We start from the raw sequence: 27,850 nt of genomic DNA on the forward strand, positions 1-27,850 counted from the left end.
TAGCCTGATGCGGGGCTCAAACTCATGAGCTGTGAGATCATGATCTGAGCTGAAGTCTGGCGCTTAACCAACTGAGCCACCCAGGCGCCTCAGTACCTCATTCCTAAGTATTCTTCTTGTCATAACGATGTAGACCAGTAACTAGATAATGAACACAAAGAGGTTGAAAGGTTTTTAAGCCCTTATTAGAATTTATGATTAGAATTTATGACTGTAAGTCCCCACTGACGCCTTTCTGTCTTTTCAAAGGAACACAAAGAAACAAACAAAAGACAGGCTTCTCATGTTTAGAGTATTGAAACATTCAAGGAAAGCAAAACTATAAACCTTAAAAATAGAAAAAAGCCTAAATAATTGGATACTTGTTATAAACATAAGCCTAGAACCTTCCTCAAAGTTTAAACATTAATATTTAAGGTAAATTATTAATTTCAGGCTTTTGGAAAAGAATTTGATAAATACTTTGGAAAAGGAGGTTCTAAGCTACCTGGAATGAAACTTCGTGACTTCACCGACATTACCAACTCACTACTATCTAAAATGTACAGAGACTCAAAGCCACCTGGGAATCTGAAAGAATGTTCACCCTGGATGAGTGATTTCAAAGTAGAATTCTTGAGAAATGAGCTGGAGATTCCTGGTGAGTTAACCCTTAGGGTGACAAAACTGGACTCTAAGGAGAATAGTAGGGTAGCAAGGACTTTTGATTTCTAAAATAGTAATATTGGGATCTTGATAGTTACCTTTTTTTTTTTAAGAATTTAATAAATTTATTAAGAATTTAAAATTTTGCCATACTTTTTTGTCATTAGGAGAATCTATAATTACTTTGAATTAGGAGTCTACTCCATTAATTAGGAAGCTAACTTCCATTAGTCAAATCGAAAAATAATAGCATTATTTTTAAAAAGTCAGATTTTTTTAAATGACAACTTTCAGTAAAAAATTTTATTGTATAACTTTTTAAAATTAGATCAACAGGTATGTGTTAAAATACAGGGTTCTGTAACAAACTGTACCTAAAGAAAGCTTCTATGGTTTGTCTTAGGTCAGTATGATGGCAAAGGAAAGCCAGTGCCAGAATACCATGCACGAATCACAGGGTTTGATGAGCGGGTAGGTACCAGTGTGTGGATTGCAACTGTGGTATTTAGTTCTTCAGGTATGAGAATGATGTATTTGTCTTTACCAAACAAAAGACAGTTTCCCACCTTGGTTTCAAATGCAGTTTTCTGATCCTATTATTGATCCTATTATTTGCTGAATTTCTTTTTTTTTTTTTTTTCAATATATGAAATTTATTGTCAAATTGGTTTCCATACAACACCCAGTGCTCATCCCAAAAGGTGCCCTCCTCAATACCCATCACCCACCCTCCCCTCCCTCCCACCCCCCATCAACCCTCAGTTTGTTCTGTTTTTAACAGTCTCTTATGCTTTGGCTCTCTCCCACTCTAACCTCTTTTTTTCTTTCCTTCCCCTCCCCCATGGGTTTCTGTTACGTTTCTCAGGATCCACATAAGAGTGAAAACATATGGTATCTGTCTTTCTCTGTATGGCTTATTTCACTTAGCATAACACTCTCCAGTTCCATCCATGTTGCTACAAAGGGCCATATTTCATTCTTTCTTATTGCCACGTAGTACTCCATTGTGTATATAAACCACAATTTCTTTATCCATTCATCAGTTGATGGACCTTTAGGCTCTTTCCACAATTTGGCTATTGTTGAGAGTGCTGCTATAAACATTGGGGTACAAGTGCCCTTATGCATCAGCACTCCTGTATCCGTTGGGTAAATTCCTAGCAGTGCTACTGCTGGGTCATAGGGTACATCTATTTTTAATTTTTTGAGGAACCTCCACACTGTTGTCCAGAGTGGCTGCACCAATTTGCATTCCCACCAACAGTGCAAGAGGGTTCCCGTTTCTCCACATCCTCTCCAGCATCTATAGTCTCCTGATTTGTTCATTTTGGCCACTCTGACTAGCGCCAGCACCATTTGTTGAAGAGACTGTCTTTTTTCCATTGGATGTTCTTTCCTGCTTTGTCAAAGATTAGTTGTCCCTACGTTTGTGGGTCTAGTTCTGGGGTTTCTATTCTATTCCATTGGTCTGTGTGTCTGTTTTTGTGCCAATACCATGCTGTCTTGATGATTACAGCTTTGTAGTAGAGGCTAAAATCTGGGATTGTGATGCCTCCCACTTTGGTCTTCTTCAAAATTACTTTGGCTATTCGGGGCCTTTTGTGGTTCCATATGAATTTTAGGATTGCTTGTTCTAGTCTCAAGAAGAATGCTGGTGCAATTTTGATTGGGATTGCATTGGATATAGCTTTGGGTAGATAGCTTTGGGTAGTATTGTAGATACTACAATGTAGATAGCTTTGGGTAGTATTGACATTTTGACAATATTCTTCCCATCCATGAGCACAGAATGTTTTCCCATTTCTTTGTATCTTCTTCAATTTCCTTCATAAGCTTTCTATAGTTTTCAGCATACAGATCTTTTACATCTTTGGTTAGATTTATCCCTAGGTATTTTATGCTTCCTGGTGCAATGCAATTGTGAATGGGATCAGTTTCTTTATTTGTCTTTCTGTTGCTTCATTATTAGTGTATAAGAATGCAACTGATTTCTGTACATTGATTTTGTATCCTGCAACTTTGCTGAATTCATGTATCAGTTCTAGCAGACTTTTGGTGGAGTCTATCGGATTTTCCATGTAGAATATCATATCATCTGCAAAAAGTGAAAGCTTAACTTTATCTTTGCCAATTTTGATGCCTTTGATTTCCTCTTGTTGTCTGATTGCTGATGCTAGAGCTTGCAACACTATGTTAAACAACAGTGGTGAGAGTGGACATCCCTGTCGTGTTCCTGGTCTCAGGGAAAAAGCTCTCAGTTTCAGTTTTTCCCCATTGAGGATGATATTAACTGTGGGCTTTTTATAAATGGCTTTTATGATGTTTAAGTATGTTCCTTCTATCCCGACTTTCTCAACGGTTTTTATTAAGAAAGGATGCTGAATTTTGTCAAATGCTTTTTCTGCATCAATTGACATGATCATATAGTTCTTATCTTTTCTTTTATTAATGTGATGTATCACACTGATTTGCAAATGTTGAACCAGCCCTGCAGCCCAGGAACGAATCCCACTTGATCATAGTGAATAATTCTTTTTGTATGCTGTTGAATTCGATTTGCTAGTATCTTATTGAGAATTTTTGCATCCATATTCATCAGGGATATTGGCCTGTAGTTCTCTTTTTTTACTGGGTCTCTGTCTGGTTTAGGAATCAAAGTAATACTGGCTTCATAGAATGAGTCTGGAAGTTTTCCTTCCCTTTCTATTTTTTGGAACAGCTTGAGAAGGATAGGTATTATCTCTGCTTTAAATGTCTGGTAGAACTCCCCTGGGAAGCCATCTGGTCCTGGACTCTTATTTGGAGGGAGATTTTTGATGACTGATTCAATTTCTTCTCTGGTTATGGATCTGTTCAAGCTTTCTATTTCCTCCTGATTGAGTTTTGGAAGCGTGTGGGTGTTTAGGAATTTGTCCATTTCTTCCAGGTTGTCCAGTTTGTTGGCATATAATTTTTCATAGTATTCCCTGATAATTGCTTGTATGTCTGAGGGATTGGTTGTAATAATTCCATTTTCATTCATGATTTTATCTATTTGGGTCATCTCCCTTTTCTTTTTGAGAAGCCTGGCTAGAGGTTTGTCAATTTTGTTTATTTTTTCAAAAAACCAACTCTTGGTTTCATTGATCTGCTCTACAGTTTTTTTAGATTCTATAATTGTTTATTTCTGCTTGAATCTTTATTATTTCTCTTCTGTTGGGTTTAGGCTGTTTTTGCTGTGCTGCTTCTATTTCCTTTAGGTGTGCTGTTAGATTTTGTATTTGGGATTTTTCTTGTTTCTTGAGATAGGCCTGGATTGCGATGTATTTTCCTCTCAGGACTGCCTTCGCTGCATCCCAAAGCATTTGGATTGTTGTATTTTCATTTTCATTTGTTTCCATATATTTTTTAATTCCTTCTCTAATTGCCTGGTTGACCCACTCATTCTTTAGTAGGGTGTTCTTTAACCTCCATGCTTTTGGAGGTTTTCCAGACTTTTTCCTGTGGTTGATTTCAATCTTCATAGCATTGTGGTCAGAAAGTGTGCATGGTATTATCTCAGTTCTTGTATACTTATGAAGGGCTGTTTTGTGACCCAGTATGTGATCTATCTTGGAGAATGTTCCATGTGCACTGGAGAAGAAAGTATATTCTGTTGCTTTGGGATGCAGAATTCTAAATATATCTGTCAAGTCTATCTGATCCAATGTATCATTCAGGGCCCTTGTTTCTTTATTGACCGTGTGTCCAGATGATTTATCCATTTCTGTAAGTGGAGTGTTAAAGTCCCCTGCAATTACCACATTCTGATCAATAAGGTTGCTTATGTTTGTGAGTAATTGTTTTATATATTTGGGGGCTCCCGTATTTGGCGCATAGACATTTATAATTGTTAGCTCTTCCTGATGGATAGACCCTGTAATTATTATATAATGCCCTTCTTCATCTCTTGTTACAGCCTTTAATTTAAAGTCTAGTTTGTCTGATATAAGTATGGCTACTCCAGCTTTCTTTTGACTTCCAGTAGCATGATAAATAGTACTCCATCCCCTCACTCTCAATCTGAAGGTGTCCTCAGGTCTAAAATGAGTCTCTTGTAGACAGCAAATAGATGGGTCTTGTTTTTTTATCCATTCTGATACCCTGTGTCTTTTGGTTGGCGCATTTAGTCCATTGATGTTCAGTGTTATTATAGAAAGATATGGGTTTAGAGTCATTGTGATGTCTGTAGGTTTCATGCTTGTAGGATGTCTCTGGTAGTTTATCTCACAGGATCCCCCTTAGGATCTCTTGTAGGGCTGGTTTAGTGGTGACAAATTCCTTCAGTTTTTGTTTGTTTGGGAAGACCTTTATCTCTCCTTCTATTCTAAATGACAGACTTGCTGGATAGAGGATTCTCGGCTACATATTTTTTTCTGTTCATCACATTGAAGATCTCCTGCCATTCCTTTCTGGCCTGCCAAGTTTCAGTAGAGAGATCTGTCATGAGTCTTATAGGTCTCCCTTTATATGTTAGAGCACGTTTATCCCTAGCTGTTTTCAGAATTTTCTCTTTATCCTTGTATGTTGCCAGTTTCACTATGATATGTCGTGCAGAAGATCGATTCAAGTGACATCTGAAGGGAGTTCTCTGTGCCTCTTGGATTTCAATGCCTTTTTCCTTCCCCAGATCAGGGAAGTTCTCAGCTATTATTTCTTCAAGTACCCCTTCAGCACCTTTCCCTCTCTCTTCCTCCTCTGGGATACCAATTATGCGTAGATTATTTCTCTTTAGTGCATCACTTAGTTCTCTAATTTTCCCTTCATACTCCTGGATTTTTTTTATCTCTTTTTCTCAGCTTCTTCTTTTTCCATAATTTTATCTTCTAATTCACCTATTCTCTCCTCTGCCTCTTCAATCTGAGCCGTGGTGGTCTCCATTTTATTTTGCAGCTCATTTATAGCATTTTTTAGCTCCTCCTGGCTGTTCCTTAGTCCCTTGATCTCCGTAGCAATAGATTCTCTGCTGTCCTTTATACTGTTTTCAAGCCCAGCGATTAATTTTATGACTATTATTCTAAATTCACTTTCTGTTATATTGTTTAAATCGTTTTTGATCAGTTCGTTAGCTGTCGTTATTAACTGGAGATTCTTTTGAGGGGAATTCTTCCGTTTCCTCATTTTGGATAGTCCCTGGAGTGGTGCAGGACTGCGGGGCACTTCCCCTGTGCTGTCTTGAATACCTTGTGTTGGTGGGCGGTGCCATAGTCAGACCCGATGTCTGCCCCCAGCCCACCACTGGGGCCACAGTCAGACTGGTGTGTACCTTCTCTTCCCCTCTCCTAGGGGCGGGATTCACTGTGGGGTGGCGTGGCCCGTCTGGGCTACTTGCACACTGCCAGGCTTCTGGTGCTGGGGATCTGGCGTATTAGCTGAGGTGGACTGGCAAGGTGCACAGGGGCGGGAGGGGGAGGCTCAGCTCGCTTTTCCTTCAGAGATCTGTTTCAGGAGGGGCCCTGCGGCGCTGGGAGGGAGTCAGACCCTCCGGAGGGTTGGCTCCGCAGAAGCACAGCGTTGGGTGTTTGCGCGGTCCAAGCAAGTTCCCTGGCGGGAACTGGTTCCCTTTGGGGTTTTGGCTGGGGGATGGGTGAGGGAGATGGCGCTGGCGAGCGCCTTTGTTCCCCGCCAAGCTGAGCTCTGTCGTCTGGGGCTTATCAACTCTCCCTCCCATTGTCCTCCAGCCCTCCCGTTCTCCGAGCAGAGCTGGTAGCTTATAACCTCCCAGATGTTAAGTCCTGCTTGCTGTCGGAACACACTCTGTTCGGCCCCTCCGCTTTTGCCAGCCAGACTCGGGGTCTCTGCTTGGCCAGCGGACCGCCCCTCTGCCCCGGCTCCCTCCCGCCAGTCCGTGTAGTGTGCACTGCCTCGCCGCCCTTCCTACCCTCTTCCTGGGCCTCTTGTTTGCTCCTGGCTCTGGAGACTCCGTTCTGCTAGTCTTCTGGCGGTTTTCTGGGTTTGTGGGTGGAATCTAAGTGATCAGCAGGACGTGGTGAGCATCCTCCTACGCCGCCATATTCTCTCCTCGCCTTTCCAACAGTCTACTGAATTTCTTAATATAATGTTTTGATGTGTCAACATCTGTCATATTTAAGAATGTAACAAACTCAAAACGTAAACTGTGTGTATGCATGTGTATGTATGTATCTTCTATAAAATATATGTGGGGTTAGGTTAAGTAATTTTAGGAAGTTAACGTGTACATTTTGCTCATTATTAAGGATATCCACATTTATAAGCAATTAAATGTAGCAAGGAATATGAAGTTTCCGGAGGCACAGCAGTAGGGCTTGAACAGGTAACACATCTTTTGCTGGTCCTAGATTCTGTTATTTTTCTGTCGCTTGACTCTGTCTTCAAAGAGAGGTCTCTTTTTGAGGAATGAGTATCAACCAGCCTTACTTTTCCTCTTTTGATAATATGATCGGTTGTTTTGTCAGTTTTTTAGACTGCACCTAAAATATTTTAATAAATCTTAAAGGTAAAAGTAATGGCTTCTATCAGAAAACCGAAGCGCATCATCATCCGAGGCCATGATGAGAAAGAGTACCCCTTCCTTGTCAAGGGGGGTGAAGACCTGCGCCAGGACCAGCGGATTGAGCAGCTCTTCGAGGTCATGAATGTCCTCCTTTCTCAGGATGCCGCCTGTAGCCAAAGAAACATGCAGCTGAAGACCTACCGTGTCATACCCATGACCTCCAGGTGGGACCAATGCACATGGTCATTCTAGAACAGACTTACATGAATGGAAATTCTGGCACTCAGCCCAATCCCCATTTAAGGTTACAGAGCTGGGCTTGAAAGTCAACTGACAATTCAGTGTTTTATTTAGTGTTCACAAAGAGCTAAACAGAATAATAAGCACTTGTAAACCTCTGCTTTTCAGACTTAATGTGGAGAAGGTAAGTGAAGAACTGACGTGAAGAAATCTGTTCTGCTTTTGCTTCTGCAGGACTAGAAAGAACAGTTTGGGTTTGTGTTCATAAACTGTTCATTCTCCTTTTCAGATTAGGACTAATTGAGTGGATTGAAAATACTTTTACCTTGAAGGACCTTCTTTTGAGTCACATGTCACAAGAGGAGAAAGCAGCTTATACAAGGTGACTTAGAGCCCCAATACTCCTTCTTCAGCCCTTCCGCGGGTACTTATGTCCTGCAGACCTGTTACTCCCCAGTCATAATACCTCGGAGTAACGTTGTTTTAGATCACGTTTCCTCTACCTTGTGTTTCCAGTGTCATTTCTGGGCCCCTTATTTATTTATTTGATTTTTTGTTGTTGTTGTTTATTTTTTGAGAGAGAGAGATAGAGTGAGAGCAGGGGAGGGACAGAGAGAGAGAGGGAGAGAGAGAATCCCAAGCAGGCTCTGCTCTGTCAGCACAGAGCCCAGTGCGGGGCTTGAGCTCACAAACTGTGAGATCATGACCTGAACCAAAATCAAGAGTCGGACACTTAACCCACTGAGCCACCCAGGTGCCCCTGGGCACCTTTTCAACTGGGCCTCTGAGCTATACCTTGGCCAGTTGTTTACTCTGCCTCTGGCTGGGTGAATAAACTAAAGGGAGCAGAGGGTTCCAAACAGTAGTTGTGTGCGTTTTACCACAGTGAACCGAAGTATTAGCTTTGCAAACAACAACAAAAAACTCGAAGGAAATAAAGTAAATAATAAGATTAGCAGCTAACATTTAATTAAAAATTTTCTGCATTCTAGGCAGTATTCTAAGTTCTTAATGTGTATGAAGTCATTTCTTTCTTACAGAAACCTACAAGTTTTTGTTAACACCTCTGTTCAGATAAGGACGTTGAGGCCCAGAGAGGTTATGTAACTAGTCCTAGGCTGCCCAGCATGCAAGTGGGCTAGCTAGAATTATTAGTGAGTAATTCTAGGTTATGATACTGGTGCTTTTTATTTTTCTTTATCCTTTCATATTTTCCAAATTGCCTACAATGAACACATGTTTTTTAATCACAAAGGATTGGGTGTTTTTATTTCTGTGAAGAATAAAAAGGACCACATTGAAAGACATTTTGAAGGAGTTGACAAGTTTTGGTGACTAGCTGTACGATGAAGGAAGAGGAAACAGCCATAAATCTGGGCCATTTCTCTTCATTATACCCTATTCTGCCCTGAAAGTATTTACATAGGAGCAATATTCTCATCAGTCAGAAATGATTTGTGTGCAATTAAGCATATTCTTATTCATACTCTTGCTGTTGTTACATAGGCTTTGTTCACGAACTTTTAATTCCAGTCATTTGAGTCCTTTGCCCATAGTTGTTTCTGCCTTCCCTGGGAGACAGGGAAACTGATGGACAGTACTTTCCGGGGTCAGGCAGCCCACATCTCACTCCAGTGCCAACTGACAGTGGTCCTAACACGTAGTAGGACTCTTGAAAAAGTGACTTGCCTTTCCCTTGGTCCCATGCCTCCATTTCTAAGATGGGATAGTAATGTAAAATACATAAGGTAAACATAGGTATCAATGGAGTTTAAAGTACTCTTCAAATATATATATATCTGAGCTGTCAGCAAAAGCCCAACACAGGGCTCAAACCCACAGACCATGAGATCATGACCTGAGCCGAAGTTGGATGCTTAACTGACTGAGCCACCCAGGCGCGCCTCCCACTGCCTTTGTAAAACAAGGTGCTTCTGCCCTCTACTAGTAAAATCGTTGCTATTTTTTTTCTTAATTTATATGTTGCCATTTCCCGGCCTAAACATCCCATTTGAAACTAGGAGAGAATTTAGATTGAAATGGAGAGCTCTGTTGTGAAATTAACTTAGTAGTAACTCAGAAAAGATTCACCTTAAGTGATTAAACTTCTAAGTAACATATGATATAGTTCTATCTTCAGATTTCTTTTTAGGAAAACTTAAAGCTTTTGACACAACCCCAAAGTGACTGAACGTGCAAAAAACGTTTCCAACAGCCCAATACTGCGTTTTGCCTGTGAAACATTACTGAAAACAGCTTTGTAAATTCAATTCAAAACCATTGTCATTTAACAAAATACCATATTGGGGCACCTGGGTGGCTCAGTCGGTAAAGTATCCGACTTTGGCTCAGGTCATGATCTCACAGCTGGTGGGTTCGAGCCCCGCATCGGGCTCTGTGCTGACAGATCAGAGCTTGGAGCCTGCTTCAGATTCTGTATCTCCCTCTCTCTCTCTCTGCCTCTTCCCCGCTCGCACTCTGTCTCTCTGTCTCTTAAAAATAAATAAACATTTTTTAAAAATAATAATAAAAAAAAAGAAAATACCTTATTGTATTTAATATTGATTTTGTTTGTATCTGCATACTGGAAATGGCGACAAAAGAGTGTGGCAAGCCAAAAAGAGCCTTATTGTTAAGGCTCTCTTCCACTACCAGATTTTTAGAACTGTATGCCTGGATTATTAGCACTTACATTTAATTCATCTTGTTCCTCTCTATGTGAGGTGGGAAGTTTATTGTATCTGATCACTTTGTGCCTGAATTTTTGCATAGGAAATAGCTTTTGTCTCTTTCAGAGTAACTAAGAATAAATGATGATATATTGAGATTCTAGATCCAGAGTAACATTCGTTCAGTGTTAATATTAAATGTGATTGAAAGTCATATTTATTTCCCTGCCTTTTCACTATTTTTCAATTAATTCTTGATGATCTTTGCCTCTGAATCATTACAATGCTAAATATCTTCCTGCTGCTGGTTCCCTTTTTCCTACTTGTTAGTGATCCCAGAGCACCACCACATGAATATAGAGAATGGCTGGCAAAGATGTCTGGGAAACATGATGTGGGCGCTTACGTGTCGATGTTTAAGTAAGTTTTGTTTTGATTTTCCTTTTTAGTGACTAGTTCATTCTTCTTAAAGTTGTGTATTTACTTTTGTTTCTTAGAACGTTTTGCTTCCGAGAGATCATCAAAATCTAGCTGTTTGATATTTGAGCTTCAGTGTAAATTACTTCAAATTTTAAATTTCAAGTCATAGGAATTTGTTCTAATTAGGTATTTCCTATTATTAAATCATAGGGCAGCTAGTCGTACTGAAACAGTCACATCTTTTAGAAGAAGGGAAAGTAAAGTGCCAGCTGATCTCTTAAAGTAAGTATCCTTCTGACTTTACAAACTAGCTGGTGGTATAGCAGAGACTACAGAGATCATGTCTCCCTCCCCCAGGCGGGCCTTTCTAAAGATGAGCACAGGCCCTGAGGCCTTCCTGGCACTCCGCTCCCACTTTGCCAGCTCTCATGCTCTTCTGTGCATTAGCCACTGGATTCTGGGCATTGGAGACAGACATCTGAACAATTTCATGGTAAGCATGGAGACAGGCGAAATGATTGGAATCGACTTTGGACATGCATTTGGATCAGCTACTCAGGTATGCTCACTTTGCTCTCATTGTTCTTGCCTGATTTAGAACCATAGTCCTAGGACCTTCTGCAAATGGATAGATTTTAAATCAATTAGATTGATTTGTCATGGTCATTAAATTTGACATTCTTGCAGAATAAAGGATAATCTCAACTTTGTTTTGGCCTTGTTCAGACAGGTTATAGAAGGTATGATGATGCTCATTTGTGGAATTTAAGAAATAAAACAGATGAACATATGTGAGGGGGAAAATAAAGAGGGAAGCAAACCATAAGAGACTCTAAAAGACAGAACAAATTGAGGGTTGATGGAAGGAGGTGGGTGGGAGATGGGCTAGATGGGAGGGCATTTGTTATGAGCACTGGGTGTTGTATATAAGTGATGAATCACTAAATTCTTCTCCTGAAACCAATATTGTACTCTATATTAACCAACTAGAATTTAAATAAAAATTTGAAAAGAAAAAAGAATATAAACAACAAAAAAAGGTGTGATGAGTTATATAACTAGAGCCAAGAATAAAATGTGTTCCTATTAAAAGGGAAGACTATAAGGTTTTATGAAGCCCCATAATCAAAATGTCTTGCACAAGATGTGGTACAAATCTTTTCTCTGACATTAAACCCTGAATATTTTCAGCTGCACTTATAAATCCCTGCAGGCTGTGTGGTCCTACACACACACACACAGGTTTGTGCAAAGATGATTGTGTTGGGTACTCTTGGGCGCAGTGGGTTCACATCTGTGCAGCCGATATCATTTCTCACTGTGAACAATAACTATGAGAAGATGCTCTGTGCCTTTTCCCTGAGGTTTCTAGTTCATATGTCCTCCTTCTTGTCCATGTTTTTCCCTCCTTAGTTTCTGCCTGTCCCTGAGTTGATGCCTTTTCGTCTGACTCGCCAATTTATCAATCTGATGTTACCAATGAAAGAAGCAGGTATTATGTGCAGTGTCATGGTGCATGCACTGAGAGCCTTCCGCTCACACTCAGACCTGCTTATCAACACCATGGACGTGTTTGTAAAGGAACCTTCCTTCGACTGGAAAGTAGGGTTATTTGTTCTTTTTACTTTCATTACAACATACCAGTGACTGATCTGGCATCTCCTGTCATATGTTGGAAATGTATCAAATTTTGTTTATTAAAATATTTACATTGTTTTGTGCAGTATTTCTTAAAGTTAACATTTGGGGTCAGTTGACCTGTAAACCAGATAAGAGACATAATCTTCATTTGGAGAAAACTGTTGTTTCAAATGAGTGTATTTCTAATGAGGAGTTAATGTAGACCTATTGGTGATTTAGGTCTGATTTCTGAGACAACATTTAGCTTAAAATCTGTTTCATGTGAAGTCTTCCTTGATTATAAAGATACATGATGCTTTCATAAATAGTAAGCCCCAAAAGAATGAAGCTTAGTGATGGCCTCCTTGATAGGGATGTCGTTGTCCCTGTTATTTGTATTACTACTATTAGAATGTGTATAAAAAGTTATAAAGCTCCCCCTAGTTATAGATATTTATTTTAAAATCATTACTGGTTCAGTGTTTTAATGTGATCATATATACTGTTATAATAAGCAGAGAACATCATGTTCTTTTCCTTTAGAATTTTGAACAGAAAATGCTAAAAAAAGGAGGATCATGGATTCAAGAAGTAAACGTAACTGAAAAGAATTGGTATCCCCGCCAGAAAATACATTATGCTAAGAGAAAGTTAGCAGGTGCTAATCCGGCAGTTATTACTTGGTAAGATGGTTATTTGTGAACAAAACACCAACATGCTACTATTTACTAAAGAATGACTAACATATAAAGCATGGCTTTATGAAAAAAGCATGGCTTAAGGAGGTGAACTTCTGCAAGGCCGGGCAGGGTCTGTATCTCTGAAGCCTGTGTACTTGGTCTCTGCCCTCTTGGCACAGTCTTCAGGCTTCAAGTCGGTGCCTGGAATAACCAGTACCAATGTGAAGAACAGCAGGAGCATTTTTAGGCAATTACAATAATATTAGTATGTAAGAGGAGATTTAGATTTTAAAATTGCTTTTGTCCTTTTTAGGAGAAAATATGATCTGGGTTGGCACAGCACACAGGTGTGGAGAATCCACATTGTTGGCAAGAATCCAAATTGAGTTAGCCTTTAGGTTAGCTTCAAAAATGTTCTTGTTGGGACGCCTGGGTGGCTCACTTAAGCATCCGACTCTTGATTTTGCCTCCAGTCATGATCTCATGGTTCGTGAGTGCATCAGGCTCTGCACTGACAGCTCGAAGCCTGTTTGGGATTCTCTCCTCTCTGCCCCTCCCCAGTCACACGTGCATGCATGCTCTCCCTCTCTCTCTCTCTCTCTCTCTCTCTCTCTCTCTCTCTCTCTGTCTCAAATAAACGTAAAAGAAAATTTTTCTTATTGAGGTCTAAAGCAAATAGAAATTTATAGAGATGTTTCACAAGAGGGATAAAAGCTGGACTTTACAATTAAGTAATAGTAGCTGGCAATCTGTGGTCAGTTGTTTTTTTGACAGGGGTACCAGTGGTCTTTCCAACAAATGGCTCTGGCAGAGGAACAAAAGTTGATTCCTATCCCACACGATACACAAAAATTAATGCAGAATAGATCAGAGACCTAAATGTAAGAGCTAAAACTATAAAAGACTCAGAAGCACAGGGGTAGATCTTCATGACCTGATTTGGCAATGACTTTTGTCATTCTTAAGTATAACACCAAAAAGCACAGCAAAAAAAAGAAAAAAAAATAGGTAAATTCATATCAGAATTTAAGTTTTGTGCTTCACAGGATACCATCAAGAAAGTAAAGTAAAAAGACAACCCACAGAATGGGAGGAAGTATTTGAAAGTCACAGCTGATACAGGACTTGTATCTAGAATACATTTAAAAAAACTCTTACAACTCAATAAAAAGACAAACAACCCCTTTAAAAAATGACCAAAGGATTTGAGCAGGCATTTCTGTAAAGAAGGTGTACAAATGGCCAATAAGCATATGGAACGATGCCTGACATTATTAGTTATGAGGGAAATGCAGGTGAGGTACCACTTCAGACCAACTAGAATGGCTATAATAAAAAAGTGGAATATAACATGTGTTGGGAAACGTGGAGAATTTGGAGCCCTTGTATGTTGCTGATGGGAATGTTAAATGGTGCAGCTGCTACGAACAGTCTGGCATTTCCTCAGAAAGTTAAATATAGAATCACCATTTGGGCTTGTAATTTCAGTCCAGTCTTATGCACACACCAAAGAGAAAGGAAAGTATACATTTACACAGAAACTTGCAGTCAAATGTTTACATATATAGATATATATTTATTTCTTTTAGGATTTTTTAGTAGATGAGCTGTGTTTATTTTTTTTTTTTTTAAATAATCTCTGTGCCCCACATGGGACTGAAAGTCATGACCCTGAGATCAAGAGTCACGTGCCCTACAAACTGAGCCAGCCAGGCACCTGTAGACAAATATTAATAGCAACATTATTTGTGTTCTGTGTTCCTACAAATCCAGTCTCTTGATTTCAAGATCATAAACCACAGAAAATGTTCTATAAGTGATGAGAGGAAACGTTTGGATAGGATAGCTAGGAATGAAGGCAACAAAGGAAAAATAATGCATGGGTCATGATTTTGAGTTTGTTTAATCTTTTTTCCAGTGATGAGCTCCTCCTGGGCCATGAGAACGTACTTGCCTTTGCAGATTATGTGGCTGTAGCACGAGGGAACAAAGATCACAACATCCGTGCCCAACAACCAGAGAGTGGACTGTCAGAAGAGGCTCAAGTGAAGTGCTTGATTGACCAAGCAACGGACCCCAATATCCTTGGCAGAACTTGGATAGGATGGGAGCCCTGGATGTGAAGACTATGGGAGTCAGTGGATAAAAAGCATGAAAAGTGTTTAAAGAATCTCAACTCTCACCTACAGCAATCAATGTGCTGATTTTCCTGATGCACTAAAGAAATCTATTTAGTGGTAAAGTCTCGTAGCAGGAGTTTAATCAAGATGATGATGAATAAGTGAATATTGGTATAAATGAATGATTAGATTATAAACAAAGACTAGAATTATAATAGAAAAATATATCTAAGCTTGTATAAGTATTAAATCAAGAATATAGCATATTACAAGTGCTATGACTTAGATAAACCAGCTATCTTAATAAATGGTTTAAGTATGAACATCCCATGCAGTGTTGTCATTAGTAATTTGGCGCATTGGAAGTAACACCCAGAAGACTTCATCACTAAGATTTTATGATATGATGTTATATTAGCAATACAGGAATAATAAGGAATGATATGGCTTATAATATTTAGAAATGATTTCATTTGATATTTTACGATATTTTTCTAGTTTTTTTTCTCATTTTATTCTCTTCTAACTTAGACATTTTATGATAGAATTGTTCTCTAGAAGAGAAAGTATTTAGGAGAGAGAAAAACATTGGTCTTAGCACTCACTTTTGCTACCCTGATCCACAACAGGAAGATAGATGAATGTGCTTTGCATCCAGTAGCTTCAGAAATTGCAAGTGTGATGATGGGGTAGCACAGAGCATTTCAGTTGTAGGGGAAAAAAGAAATCCCTATTGGAAATGAATTCCTTATTTGGAGAGAAAACATGCACTTTATTTATTTTTTTAAAAATTTTTTAATGTTTATTTATTTTTGAGAGAGAGAGACAGAGTATGAGCAGGGGAGGGGCAGGGAGAGAGGGAGACACAGAATCCAAAGCAGCTCTAGGCTCTGAGCTGTCAGCACAGAGCCCGACTCGGGCCTTGAACTCATGGACCGTGAGATCATGACTCGAGCTGAAGTCGGACGCTCAACCGACTGAGCCACCCAGGCACCCCAGGGAACATGCATTTTAAAACAGCAAGATCAAATTATGAAACAAAAATGGCTTTCTTTCCTTCATAGAATCACTGCCCCTCCTCTAATCTGGCAAACCCCTGAACTGTTTTCAGGTTGGCTCTTAGCTTTTTGTTACTATTTCTTTAAACATTTATATTTGGAAACTCTCGTTATATAGCTATATATATAGCTCTCAGGCAGTTTCAAAAACAACATGTTCATGTATAAAATGTACTTGACAAAGTCATTCTAATAAATACAGCTTGAATGCATTACGTCATTAAAAATAAACCATTATGGGGGCACCTGGGTGGCTCAGTCAGTTAAGCGTCCAACTTCGGCTCAGGGTATGATCTCTGGTTTGTGAGTTCGAGCCCCGCGTAGGGCTCTGCGCTGACAGCTCAGAGCCTGGAGCCTACTTTGGATTCTGTCTCCCTGTCTCTCTTCCCCTCCCCTGCTCACGCTCTGTCTCTGCCTGTCTCAAAAATAAACAAACATTAAAAAAAAATTTTTTTAATAAACCATTATGTTTTCAACAAATGGTGTCAGATTCAACTAAAGAAATTTCATCTCTAAAGAAAAATAAGTGATCACGTGTGTGAAAAATCCAGTATACACCTGATCTAGTAAATATTTTTTGCTAAGCACAAAAACAACCAAAACAAACCTACCTTGGTGTTGAGTTGATTATAATATATTGTTTTCTGTAACAACTAATTAACCATAATATTTGCTTGAGTCCTGATGATGTGAGATATACTCATTAACTAGATTCCCATGTTATGAGAAATTCTGTTTTTTAAGGACTACTTTCATATCAGTAAAAGTTCATTGTTGCAAGATGAGTCCAGTTTCATAGCTGTCTGCTTCAAATTATATCTGAACCCCTGAGAATGTGGTAAAAAGTTACTGTATATAGTATTCAGAGACACTTGCACAACCACTGAGGATGGTAAAGGACCTCATTACACACAGGAGACTACATGTCTAACCCATACCTCATCTCCAGACTTCAACCCTATGGTTTTTGCTGAATAAAGATATTTGGTTTGGAAACCAGGAAATAAAAGAAGACATCTGTCCTATTATAAGGAAATATGAATAATATCAATATGAATATTTGGGGGATTTTCTCTACATAGGATCGTGTCCTCTGATAATAGATATAGTTTAACTTCTTTTGCAATTTGAGTGTTTTTATTTCTTTTTTCTTGCCTAATTACTCTGGCTAGAACATCCTGTATAATGTTGAATAATGAGCATCCTTCTCTTGTTCCTGATCTTAAGGGGAACATTTTCATCTTTCACCATTGAGTACTGTGTTAGCTGTGGGACATTTACATAAATGTCCCTTTATCATATTGACAAAGTTCCTTTCTGTTCTTAGTTTGCTGAGGTTTTCATCATCAAATAGTGTTGTTTTGTCAGTGTTTTTTTGTTTTTTGCATTAATGGAGTTGGACCTGTTTTTTCTTGTCTATGTGAATGTGTATTAGAATGACTGATATTTAGATGTTGAAACATCTCAGCATTGCTGGGATAAGTCCTTCATGGCCATGGTGAGTAAGCCTTTTGATATGCTGTTGGGTTCTGTTCGCTGGTAATTTGTTGAGGATTTTTGCATCAGAGTTCATAAGAGATACTGGTCTCTGATGAATGAGTTAGGAAGTTTTCCCTTCTGTGATATCTCCTAGAAGAGTTTGAGCAGGGTTGGTATTAATTCTTTTGTATGTGTTTTGTAGAATTCACCAGTGAAGTCATCTAGGTGCTGGCCTTCTCTTTGTTGGGAGATTTTTTTTGTATTTATTTTTGTCTTGGTTTTCTTTCTTTCTTTTTTTTTTTTTAATTGAATACAATACGTTATATTAGTTTCAGGTGTACAATTCTGTACTTTCTGAGTGCTCATTAAGATAAGTGTATTCTTGATCCCCTTTGTCTGTTTTACCCTCCCCCCAATCCCATCCCCTCTGGCAACCACCAGTTCTCTGTATTTAAGAGTCTGGTTTTTTATTTGCCTTTTTTCTTTGTTTTCTTAAATTCCACATATGAGTGAAATTATATGGTATTTCTCTTTCTCTGACTGACTTCACTTAGCATTTTACCCTCTAGGTCCATCCATGTTGTTGCAAATGGCAAGATTTTGTTCTTTGTTTTACAACTGAGTAATATTCCATTGTATATACACCACGTCTTCTTTATCCATTCATCAATCTATGGACACTTGGGCTGCTTCCGTATCTTGGCTATTGTAAGTAATGCTGCAATAAACATAGGGGTGTATATATACTTCCAAATTAATGTTTTTGTCTTCTTTAGGTACATACAAGTAGTGGAATTACAGGATCATAGGGTAGTTCTATTTTTTAATTTTTGAGGAAACTCCATACTGTTTTTCCACAGTGGCTAGACCAGTTTGCACTCCCACCAACAGTACACAAAGGATCCTTTTCCTCTACATCCTCGCCAACACTTGTTTCTTGTGTTTTTATTTTCGCTGTCCTGACAGGTGTGAGGTGATATCTCATTGTGGTTTTGATTTGCATTTCCATGATGATTAGTGATGTTGAGCATCTTTTCATGTGTCTGTTGTCCATACTTAAGTCTTTTTTGGAAAAATGTCTATTCAGGTCCTCTGCCCATTTTTTAAAAATGTTTATTATTTTGAGAAAGAGAGTATGTGTGAGTTGGGGAGGGGCAGAGAGAGAGAGAGAGAGAGAGAAGGAGAAGGCGAGAATCCTAAGCAGGCTCCACAGTGTCAGCACAGAGCCCGACATTGGGCAAAGTCAGGAACCGTGAGATATGACCTGAACCGAAATCAAGAGTCATACACTTAACCAACTGAGCCACGTAGGCATCCCTGCCCATTTTTAATTGGATTACTTGGGGTTTTTTGGTGTTGAGTTGTAGGAGTTATTTATATATTTTGGATATTAACCCCTTATTGGGTATATCATTTGCAAATATCTTCTCCCATTCAGTAGGTTGTCTTTTCCTTATGTTGATTGTTTCCTTTGCTGTGCAAAGCTTTTTATTTTGATGTTTTCCCAACAGTTTATTTTTGCTTTTGTTTTCTTTGCCTCTGGAGACATTTAGAAAAATGTTTCTGTGACATGTCAAAGAGATTACTGCCTATTTTTTTCTGGGAGTTTTATGGTTTCATGTCTCTGTTGGGAGGTTTTTTATGCTAGTTCAATCCTGTCAGATAATAGGTCTGTTCAGATTTTCTATTTCTTCTTGAGTCAATTTTGATAATTTATATGTTTCTAGGAATTTGCCCTTTTGAATTACATTATCTGACATGTTAGTATTTTTATATTTGTAACATTCATAGTATCCTCAACTTTCTCCATTTCTGATTTTAGTTATTTATGTATTTTTTCCCTTAGTCTAAAGGGTGTATGAATTTCTTTGACATCTTCAAAGCCCCAACTTTTGGTTTTGTTGGTTCTCTGTTATTTTTCTATACTCTATCTGTGCTTTAATCTTTATTATTTCCTTCATTTAGTAGCTTTGGGTTTTGTTTTCTTTTTTTTTTTTTTTTTTAGGTTCCTTAAGGTGTGGACTTTGGTTATTCATTTGCAGTCTTTCTTTTTTAACCTAGGTGTGAAATGTGACTATTGTGTTTTGGTGTATTGTGTTTTTGTTTTCATTTGTCTTGAGCTATTTTCTAATTTCCCTTGTGATTTCCTTTTTAACTCACTGTTTTAAGAGTGTGTTAATTTCCAAATATTCGGAATTTTCTATTCTTCCTTATTTATTGATTTCTAGCTTCATTGCATTTTTGTCAGAGAAGATACTTTGTAAGATTTCCATCTTTTTCAGTTTACTTAGATTTCTTTGGTGCCTAACATGTGGTCTGTCCTAGAGAATACTCCATGCCTGCTTAGAGGAACGTGCATTCTTCTTTTTATGGGTAGAGTGTTCTATATGTCTGTTAGGTCTAGTTGGTTTATAGTGCTGTTCAAGTCTTCAATTTCCTTATTATTCTGCCTAGATGTTCTGTCTCTCCATTGTTGAAATTGGGGTCTTGAGGTCACCAACTGTTATTGTAGGTCTGTTACTCCCTTCAATTCTGTCAGTGTTTGCTTCATATTGGGGGAGGGGGATTGCTTTTTGGTGTGTGTATCTTAATGATTTTGATGGATTGACCTTTTTACTGACATATAGTATGCTTTTTTGGGTCTCTTCTCACAGGTTTTGACTTCAAGTCTATTTTCCGATATTAGTAGCCATGTCAGCTTTCTGTTGGTTACTAGTGCATGGAACATATTTTTCCATTCTTTCACTTTCAGTCTGTTTGTGACTTTGGCTCTCAAATGATTCAGTTGGATTGGGGGTTCTGGGAAGATGGTGGCGGAGGAAGACACTGGGCTCACCTCCCTGCTGATTGTTTAGATTCCACCCACATCTATCTAAATAACCCAGAAAACCGCCAGAAGACTAGCAGAACAGACTCTCCAGAGCCAAGCGTAGACAAGAGGCCCACGGAAGAGGGTAGGAAGGGCGGAGAGGCGGCGTGTGCTACTCAGACTGGCGGGAGGGAGCCAGGGTGGTGGAGGGGCAGGCCACCTGGCAAGGCAGAGCCCCCAAGTCTGACTTGCAAAGGTGGAGGGGCCAGGCTGCGTGAGTTCTGACAGCCAGTGGGACTTAACATCTGGAATGTTAAAAGTCAACAGCCCTGCCCTCCGTGAGCGGGGAGGGAGAGGGGACGCCAGGAGGGAGAGTTGTTGAGCCCTGGGAGACAGAGATCAGCTTGGCGGGGGAACAAAGGCGCTGGCAAGCACAATCTCCTTCCCCCATCCCCCAGCCGAAATTCCAAAGGGAACCAGTTCCCCTCACTGAACTTGCTTGCACCGTGCAAACACCCAATGCTGTGCTTCTATGGATCCATCCCTCCGACAGGCCTGCCTCCCTCCCCATGCTGTAGGGCCCCTCCCGTAGAGGACCACCTATAGCAAAGCTAGTTAGGTCTGCCCCTCCCGCCGCAGTGCACCTTGCGGATCCACCCTGGCTAATACGCCAGATCCCACTGAAGCAGCACCTCAAGCCTGGCAATGTGCAAATAGGCCAGACAGGGGCCACACCACTCCACAGTGAGTCCTGCCCCATGGAGAGGGGAAGGTAAGGTACACATCAGTCTGACTATAGCCCCAGCAGTGAGCTGGGGACAGACATCGGGTCTGTGGCCCCACCCACCAACACAAGTTACTCCAAACAGCACAGGGGAAGTGCCTGCAGTTTGGAGTCACCTCAGGGACTACCCAAAATGACGAAACGGAAGAATTCTCCTCAAAAGAAACTCCAGGAAGTAGCGACAGCTAACGAATTGATCAAAACCAATTTAAGCAATATAATGGAACAAGAATTTAGAATAATGGTCATAAAATTAATCACTGGGCTTGAAAAAAGTATAGAGGACAGCAGAGAATCTATTGCTACAGAGATCAAGGGACTAAGAAACAGGAGGAGCTAAAAAATGCTATAAATGAGCTGCAAAATAAAATGGAGACAACCACGGCTTGGATTGAAGAGGCAGAGGAGAGAATAGGTGAATTAGAAGATAAAATCATGGAAAAAGAGGAACCTGTGAAAAAAATAAGAAAAATCCAGGAGTATGAGGGGAGAATTAGAGAACTAAGTGATACAAACAGAACAATATCCGTATCATAGGAATTCCAGAAGAAAAAGAGAGAAAGGGGCTGAAGGTGTACTTGAACAAATCATAGCTGAGAACTTCCCTGATCTGGGGAAGGAAAAAGGCATTGAAATCCAAGAGGCAGAGATAACTCCCTTCAGACGTAACTTGAATCTATCTTCTGCATGACATATCATAGTGAAACTGGCAAAATACAAGGATAAAGAGAGAATTCTGAAAGCAGCTAGGGATAAACTAGTCTAACATATAAAGGGAGACCCATAAGACACCTATCTACTGAAACTTGGGAGGCCAGAAAGGAATGGCAGGAAATCTTCAATGTGATGAACAGAAAAAAATATCAGTTGAGAATCTTTTATCCAGCAAGTCTGTCATTCAGAATAGAAGGAGAGATAAAGGTCTTCCCAAAAAAACAAAAACTGAAGGAGTTCATCACCACTAAACCAGCCCTACAAGAGATCCTAAGGGGGATTCTGTGAGTGAAATGTTGCAAGGACCACAAAGTACCAGAGACATCACTATAAGCATGAAACCTACAGACATCACAATGACTCTAAACCCTTATCTTTCATAATAACACTGAATGTAAATGGACTGAATGCTCCAACTAAAAGACACAGGGTATTCGAATGGATGAAAAAACAAGACCCAATTATTTGCTGTCTACAAGAGACTCATTTTAGACCTGAGGACACCTTCAGATCTGAAAGTGAGGGGATGGAGAACTATCTATCATGCTACTGGAAGTCAAAAGAAAGCTGGAGTAGCCATACTTCTACAGACAAACTAGACTTTATATTAAAGGCTATAATAAGAGATGAAGAAGGGTATTGTATAATAATTACCAGGTCTATTCATCAGGAAGAGCTAACAATTATAAATGTCTATGTGCCAAATACGGGAGCCCCCAAATATATAAAACAATCACAAACATAAGCAACCTTATTGATAAGAATGTGATAACTGCAGGGGACTTTAATACCCCACTTATAACAATAGATAGATCATCTAGACACAGAATCAATAAACAAGGGCCCTGAATGATATATTGCAACAGATGGATTTGACAGATATATTTAAAAGTCTACATCCCAAAGCAACAGAATATACTTTCTTCTCGAGTGCACATGGAACATTCTCCAAGATAGATCACATACTGGGTCACAAAGCAGCCCTTCATAAGTATAAAAGGATTGAGATCATACCATGCACACTTTCTGACCACAATGCTATGAAACTTGAAATCAACCACAGGAAAAAGTCTGGAAAACCTCCAAAAGCATGGAGGTTAAAGAACACCCTACTAAAGAATGAATGAGTCAACCAGGCAATTAGAGAAGAAACTAAAAAATGTATGGAAACAAATGAAAATGAAAATACAGCAATCCAAATGCTTTGGGATGCAGCAAAGGCAGTCCTGAGAGGAAAATACATTGCAGTCCAGGCCTATCTCAAGAAACAAGAAAAATCCCAAATACAAAATCTAACAGCACATGTAAAGGAAATAGAAGCAGCACAGCAAAGACACCCCAAACCCAGTAGAAGAAAAATAATAAAGATCAGAGCAGAAATAAACAATATAGAATCTAGAAAAACCTGTAGAGCAGATCAATGAAACCAAGAGTTGGTTTTTTGAAAAAATAAACAAAATTGATAAACCTCTAGCCAGGCTTCTCAAAAAGAAAAGGGAGATGACCCAAATAGATAAAATCATGAATGAAAATGGAATTGTTACAACCAATCCCTCAGAAATACAAGCAATTATCAGGGAATACTATGAAAAATTATATGCCAACAATCTGGACAACCTGGAAGAAATGGACAAATTCCTAAGCACCCACACACTTCCAAAACTCAAACAGGAAGAAATAGAAAGCTTGAACAGACCCATAACCAGCAAAGAAATTGAATCAGTCATCAAAAATCTCCCAACAAATAAGAGTCCAGGACCAGATGGCTTCCCTGGGGAATTCTACCAGACATTTAGGCTGAACTAATACCTATCCTTCTCAAGCTGTTCCAAAAAATAGAAAGGGAAGGAAAACTTCCAGATTCATTCTATGAAGCCAGCATTACTTTGATTCCTAAACCAGACAGAGACCCAGCAAAAAAAAAAAGAGAACTACAGGCCAATATCCCTGATGAATATGGATGCAAAAATTCTCAACAAGATACTAGCAAGTTGAATTCAACAGCATATAAAAAGAATTCTTCACCATGGTCAAGTGGGATTCATTCCTGGGCTGCAGGGCTGGTTCAACATTCACAAATCAATCAATGTGATACATCACATTAATAAAAAAAAGATAAGAAGCGTATGATCCTGTCAATCGATGCAGAAAAAGCATTTGACAAAATTCAGCATCCTTTCTTAATAAAAACCCTCGAGAAAGTTGGGATAGAAGGAACATACTTAAACATCATAAAAGCCATTTATGAAAAGCCCACAGCTAATATCATCCTCAATGGGGAAAGACTGAGAGCTTTTTACCTGAGACCAGGAACACGACAGGGATGTCCACTCTCACCGTTATTGTTTAACATAGTGTTGCAAGTTCTAGCATCAGCAATCAGACAACAAAAGGAAATCAAAGGCATCAAAATTGGCAAAGATAAAGTTAAGCTTTCACTTTTTGCAGATGATATATTATACATGGAAAATCCGATAGACTCCACCAAAATTCTGCTAGAACTGATACATGAATTCAGCAAAGTTGCAGGATACAAAATCAATGTACAGAAATCAGTTGCATTCTTATACACTAATAATGAAGCAACAGAATGACAAAGAAACTGATCCCATTCACAATTGCACCAAGAAGCATAAAATACCTAGGGATAAATCTAACCAAAGATGTAAAAGATCTGTATGCTGAAAACTATAGAAAGCTTATGAAGGAAATTGAAGAAGATACAAAGAAATGGAAAAACATTCCATGCTCATGGATGGGAAGAATAAATATTGTCAAAATGTCAATACTACCCAAAGCTATCTACACATTGAATGCATTCCAATCAAAATTGCAATAGCATTCTTCTTGAAGCTAGAACAAGCAATCCTAAAATTTGTATGGAACCACAAAAGACCCCGAATAGCCAAAGTAATTTTGAAGAAGAAGACCAAAGCAGGAGGCATCACAATCCCAGAATTTAGCTTCTACTACAAAGCTGTAATCATCAAGACAGCATGGTATTGGCACAAAAGCAGACACATAGACCAATGGAATAGAATAGAGAGTCCAGAATTGGACCCACAAATGTATGGCCAACTAATCTTTGACAAAGCAGGAAAGAATATCCAATGGGGAAAAAACAGTCTCTTCAACAAATGGTGCTGGGAGTACTGGACAGCAACATGCAGAAGGTTGAAACTAGACCACTTTCTCACACCATTCACAAACTCAAAATGGATGAAGGTCCTGAATGTGAGACAGGAAACCATCAAAACCCTAGAGGAGAAAGCAGGAAAACACTTCTCTGACCTCAGCCACAGCAGTCGTACTTGACACATCTCCAAAGGCAAGGGAATTAAGAGAAAAAGTGATTATTGGGACCTCATCAAGATAAAAAGCTTCTGTACTGCAAAGGAAACAATCAACAAAACTAAAAGGCAACCAACGGAATGGGAAAAGATAATTTGCAAATGACATATCGGACAAAGGGCTAGTATCCAAAATCTATAAAGAACTCACCAAACTCCACACCTGAAAAACGAATAATCCAGTGAGGAAATGGGCAGAAGACATGAATATACACTTCTCTAAAGAAGATATCCAGATGGTCAACAGGCACATGAAAAGATGCTCAATGTCACTCCTCATCAGAGAAATACACATCAAAACCACACTGAGATATCACCTCATGCCAGTCAGAGTGGCTAAAATGAACAAATCAGGAGACTATAGATGGAGAGGATATGGAGAAACGGGAACCCTCTTGCACTGTTGGTGGGATGCAAACTGGTGTGGCCACTCTGGAAAACAGTGTGGAGGTTCCTCAAAAAAGGAAAAAATAGATGTACCCTATGACCCAGGAGTAGCACTGCTAGGAATTTACCCAAGGGATACAGGAGTACTGATTCATAGGGGCACTTGTACCCCAATGTTTATAGCAGCACTTTCAACAATAGTCAAATTATGGAAAGAGCCTGTGTCCATCAACTGATGAATGGATAAAGAAGTTGTGGTTTATAAATTTTTTAAATGTTTATTTTTGAGACAGAGACAGAGCATGAACAGGAGAGGGGAAGAGAGAGGGAGACACAGAACCTGAAGCAGGCTCCAGGCTCCTAGCTGTCAGCACAGAGCCCGACGCAGGGCTCAAACTCACGGACCATGAGATCATGACCTGAACCAAAGTTGGATGCTGAACTGGCTGAGCCACCCAGGCGCCCCAAGAAGTTGTGGTTTATATATACGATGGAATACTATTTGTCAATGAGAAAGAATGAAATATGGCCTTTGGTAGCAACGTGGATGGAACTGGAGAGTGTTATGCTAAGTAAAAGAAGTCATACAGAGAAAGATAACATATGTTTTCACTCATATGTGGATCCTGAGAAACTTAAGGGGAAAAAAAATTAGAGCGGGAGGGAGACAAACGATAAGAGACTCTTAAAAACTGAGAATAAATTGAGGGTTGATTGGGGGGTGGGAGGGAGGGGACAGTGGGTGATGGGCATTGAGGAGGGCACTGTTGGGATGAGCACTGGGTGTTGTATGGAAACCAATTTGACAATAAATTTCATATTTAAAAGATAAAAATAAAATGATTCAGTTGTATATAGTATATAATTGGATCATGTTTTTATAATCCATTGTGCCAGTTTCTTTCTTTTAATTAATGAGTGTAATTCATTCACATTTCAAGTGATTAAGAAGCACTTCTGTCGTTTTTCTATTTGATTTCAAGTATCATCTTTTTCCCCTGAATTCTTCCAGCACTGTTTTCTTTTGTGTTTGACGAATTCTGGTAATGTACTATCTGAATTCCCTCCTTGTTTCCTTTTCTGTATGTTTTCAAGTTTTTTCTTTGAGGTTATTCTGGTGATTATAATTAGCACCCTAATTTTATAACAACACGGTTTGACTTAATACTTAGTTTTAATAGCGTACAAAAACTTTGCTCCAGGAAATCTCCATCCTCTCTCCCACTTTGTGTTGTTGTTACAATTTACATCTTTGTATATTATATCTCCATTAATTTAGTCTTATTAGTATTATTTTAGGAATTTGTCTTTTAAATTATATAAACACAAACTGGATTTACAAACCAATATTTATGTATATAGTTATCTTTACCAGTGTTTCTTGGTAAGCTTTGTGATCTATTTTTTTTTTTTTCAAAACTGGATATTTCGAATATCATAATGCTGGAAAACTGTTTTTTCTCTCTCCCCAAGGCTTACTGTTTTTGTTTCCTGAGAGCTGAAGTTGTCTAATTTTTTTAAAATTTTATTTTTTTTGAGTGACAGAGAAAGAGAGCATGAGTGAGGGAGGGGTAGAGAAAGGAGGGAGAGAGAATCCCAAGCAGTCTCCAGCTCCACGCTGTCAGCACAGAGCCTGATGCAGGGCTCAAATTCATGAACTGTGAAATCAAGAGTTGGACGCTTAACTGACTGAGCCACCCACACACCCCTACCAGGAGTCTATTTTTAAAGTGACTTTTCCAAACACCTTTTTTTGTTGTTGTTTTGCAGAGATTATATTCCTTGTCATGTGTGATCATCAAACTGTTATACTATTTCAGCAGTGAGCCAATGACAGAGATTTCCTTAAATATCTGTCACCAAATAAATAAATAAATAAATAAATAAATAAATAAATAAAATAAAGGAAAAAACCCTCTCCCATACTTTGCAGGTTGGTTTTGACCTGGGGTACTCTTGAATGTTCAACCAGCCTACCCGCAACTCTCCTTTAGCCTTCACCTCCTGATTGTGTGGAACCCAAGGACTGGCTAGAGGTATAAGTTTTTTGGGTTTTTTTTTTAATGTTTATGTATTTTCAAGAGAGAGGCAGAGCACGAGTTGGGGAGGGGCAGAGAGAGGGAGACACAGAATCCAAAGCAGACTCCAGGCTTGAACCCATGAACCACGAGATCATGACCTGAGCAGAAGTTGGACGCTTAATTGACTGAGCCACCCAAGTGCCCAGAGAGAGAGAAGAGAGAAAATCCCAAGCAGTCTCTGAGCTGTCAGTGCAGAACCCAACATGGGGCTCAATCCTATGAATTCCGAGATCATGACCTGAGCTGAAATCACAAGTGGGACACTCAACTGAGCCACCCAGGTAACCCTCTGGCTAGAGGT

The 27,850-nt window shown here is 39.2% G+C and overlaps 1 protein-coding gene across 1 annotated transcript in view; it reads left to right on the top strand.

Moving 5' to 3' along the window:
* PRKDC (protein kinase, DNA-activated, catalytic subunit) overlaps positions 1-15,217 on the top strand; it is a 214,119-nt gene extending 198,902 nt beyond the window's left edge. Inside the window, exons 77-86 of the mRNA XM_049633721.1 lie at positions 436-640; positions 1,049-1,116; positions 7,142-7,362; positions 7,668-7,760; positions 10,378-10,467; positions 10,678-10,749; positions 10,825-11,026; positions 11,881-12,069; positions 12,631-12,770; positions 14,686-15,217. Coding sequence (XP_049489678.1) covers positions 436-640; positions 1,049-1,116; positions 7,142-7,362; positions 7,668-7,760; positions 10,378-10,467; positions 10,678-10,749; positions 10,825-11,026; positions 11,881-12,069; positions 12,631-12,770; positions 14,686-14,890 — 1,485 coding nt within the window. The 3' untranslated portion in view covers positions 14,891-15,217. The remainder of the gene's footprint in view (positions 1-435; positions 641-1,048; positions 1,117-7,141; positions 7,363-7,667; positions 7,761-10,377; positions 10,468-10,677; positions 10,750-10,824; positions 11,027-11,880; positions 12,070-12,630; positions 12,771-14,685) is intronic.
* Positions 15,218-27,850: the final 12,633 nt, after the last annotated feature.

The sequence above is a fragment of the Panthera uncia genome, chromosome F2, assembly GCF_023721935.1.
Source record: "Panthera uncia isolate 11264 chromosome F2, Puncia_PCG_1.0, whole genome shotgun sequence".
NCBI classification, from domain to species: Eukaryota; Metazoa; Chordata; class Mammalia; order Carnivora; family Felidae; genus Panthera; species Panthera uncia.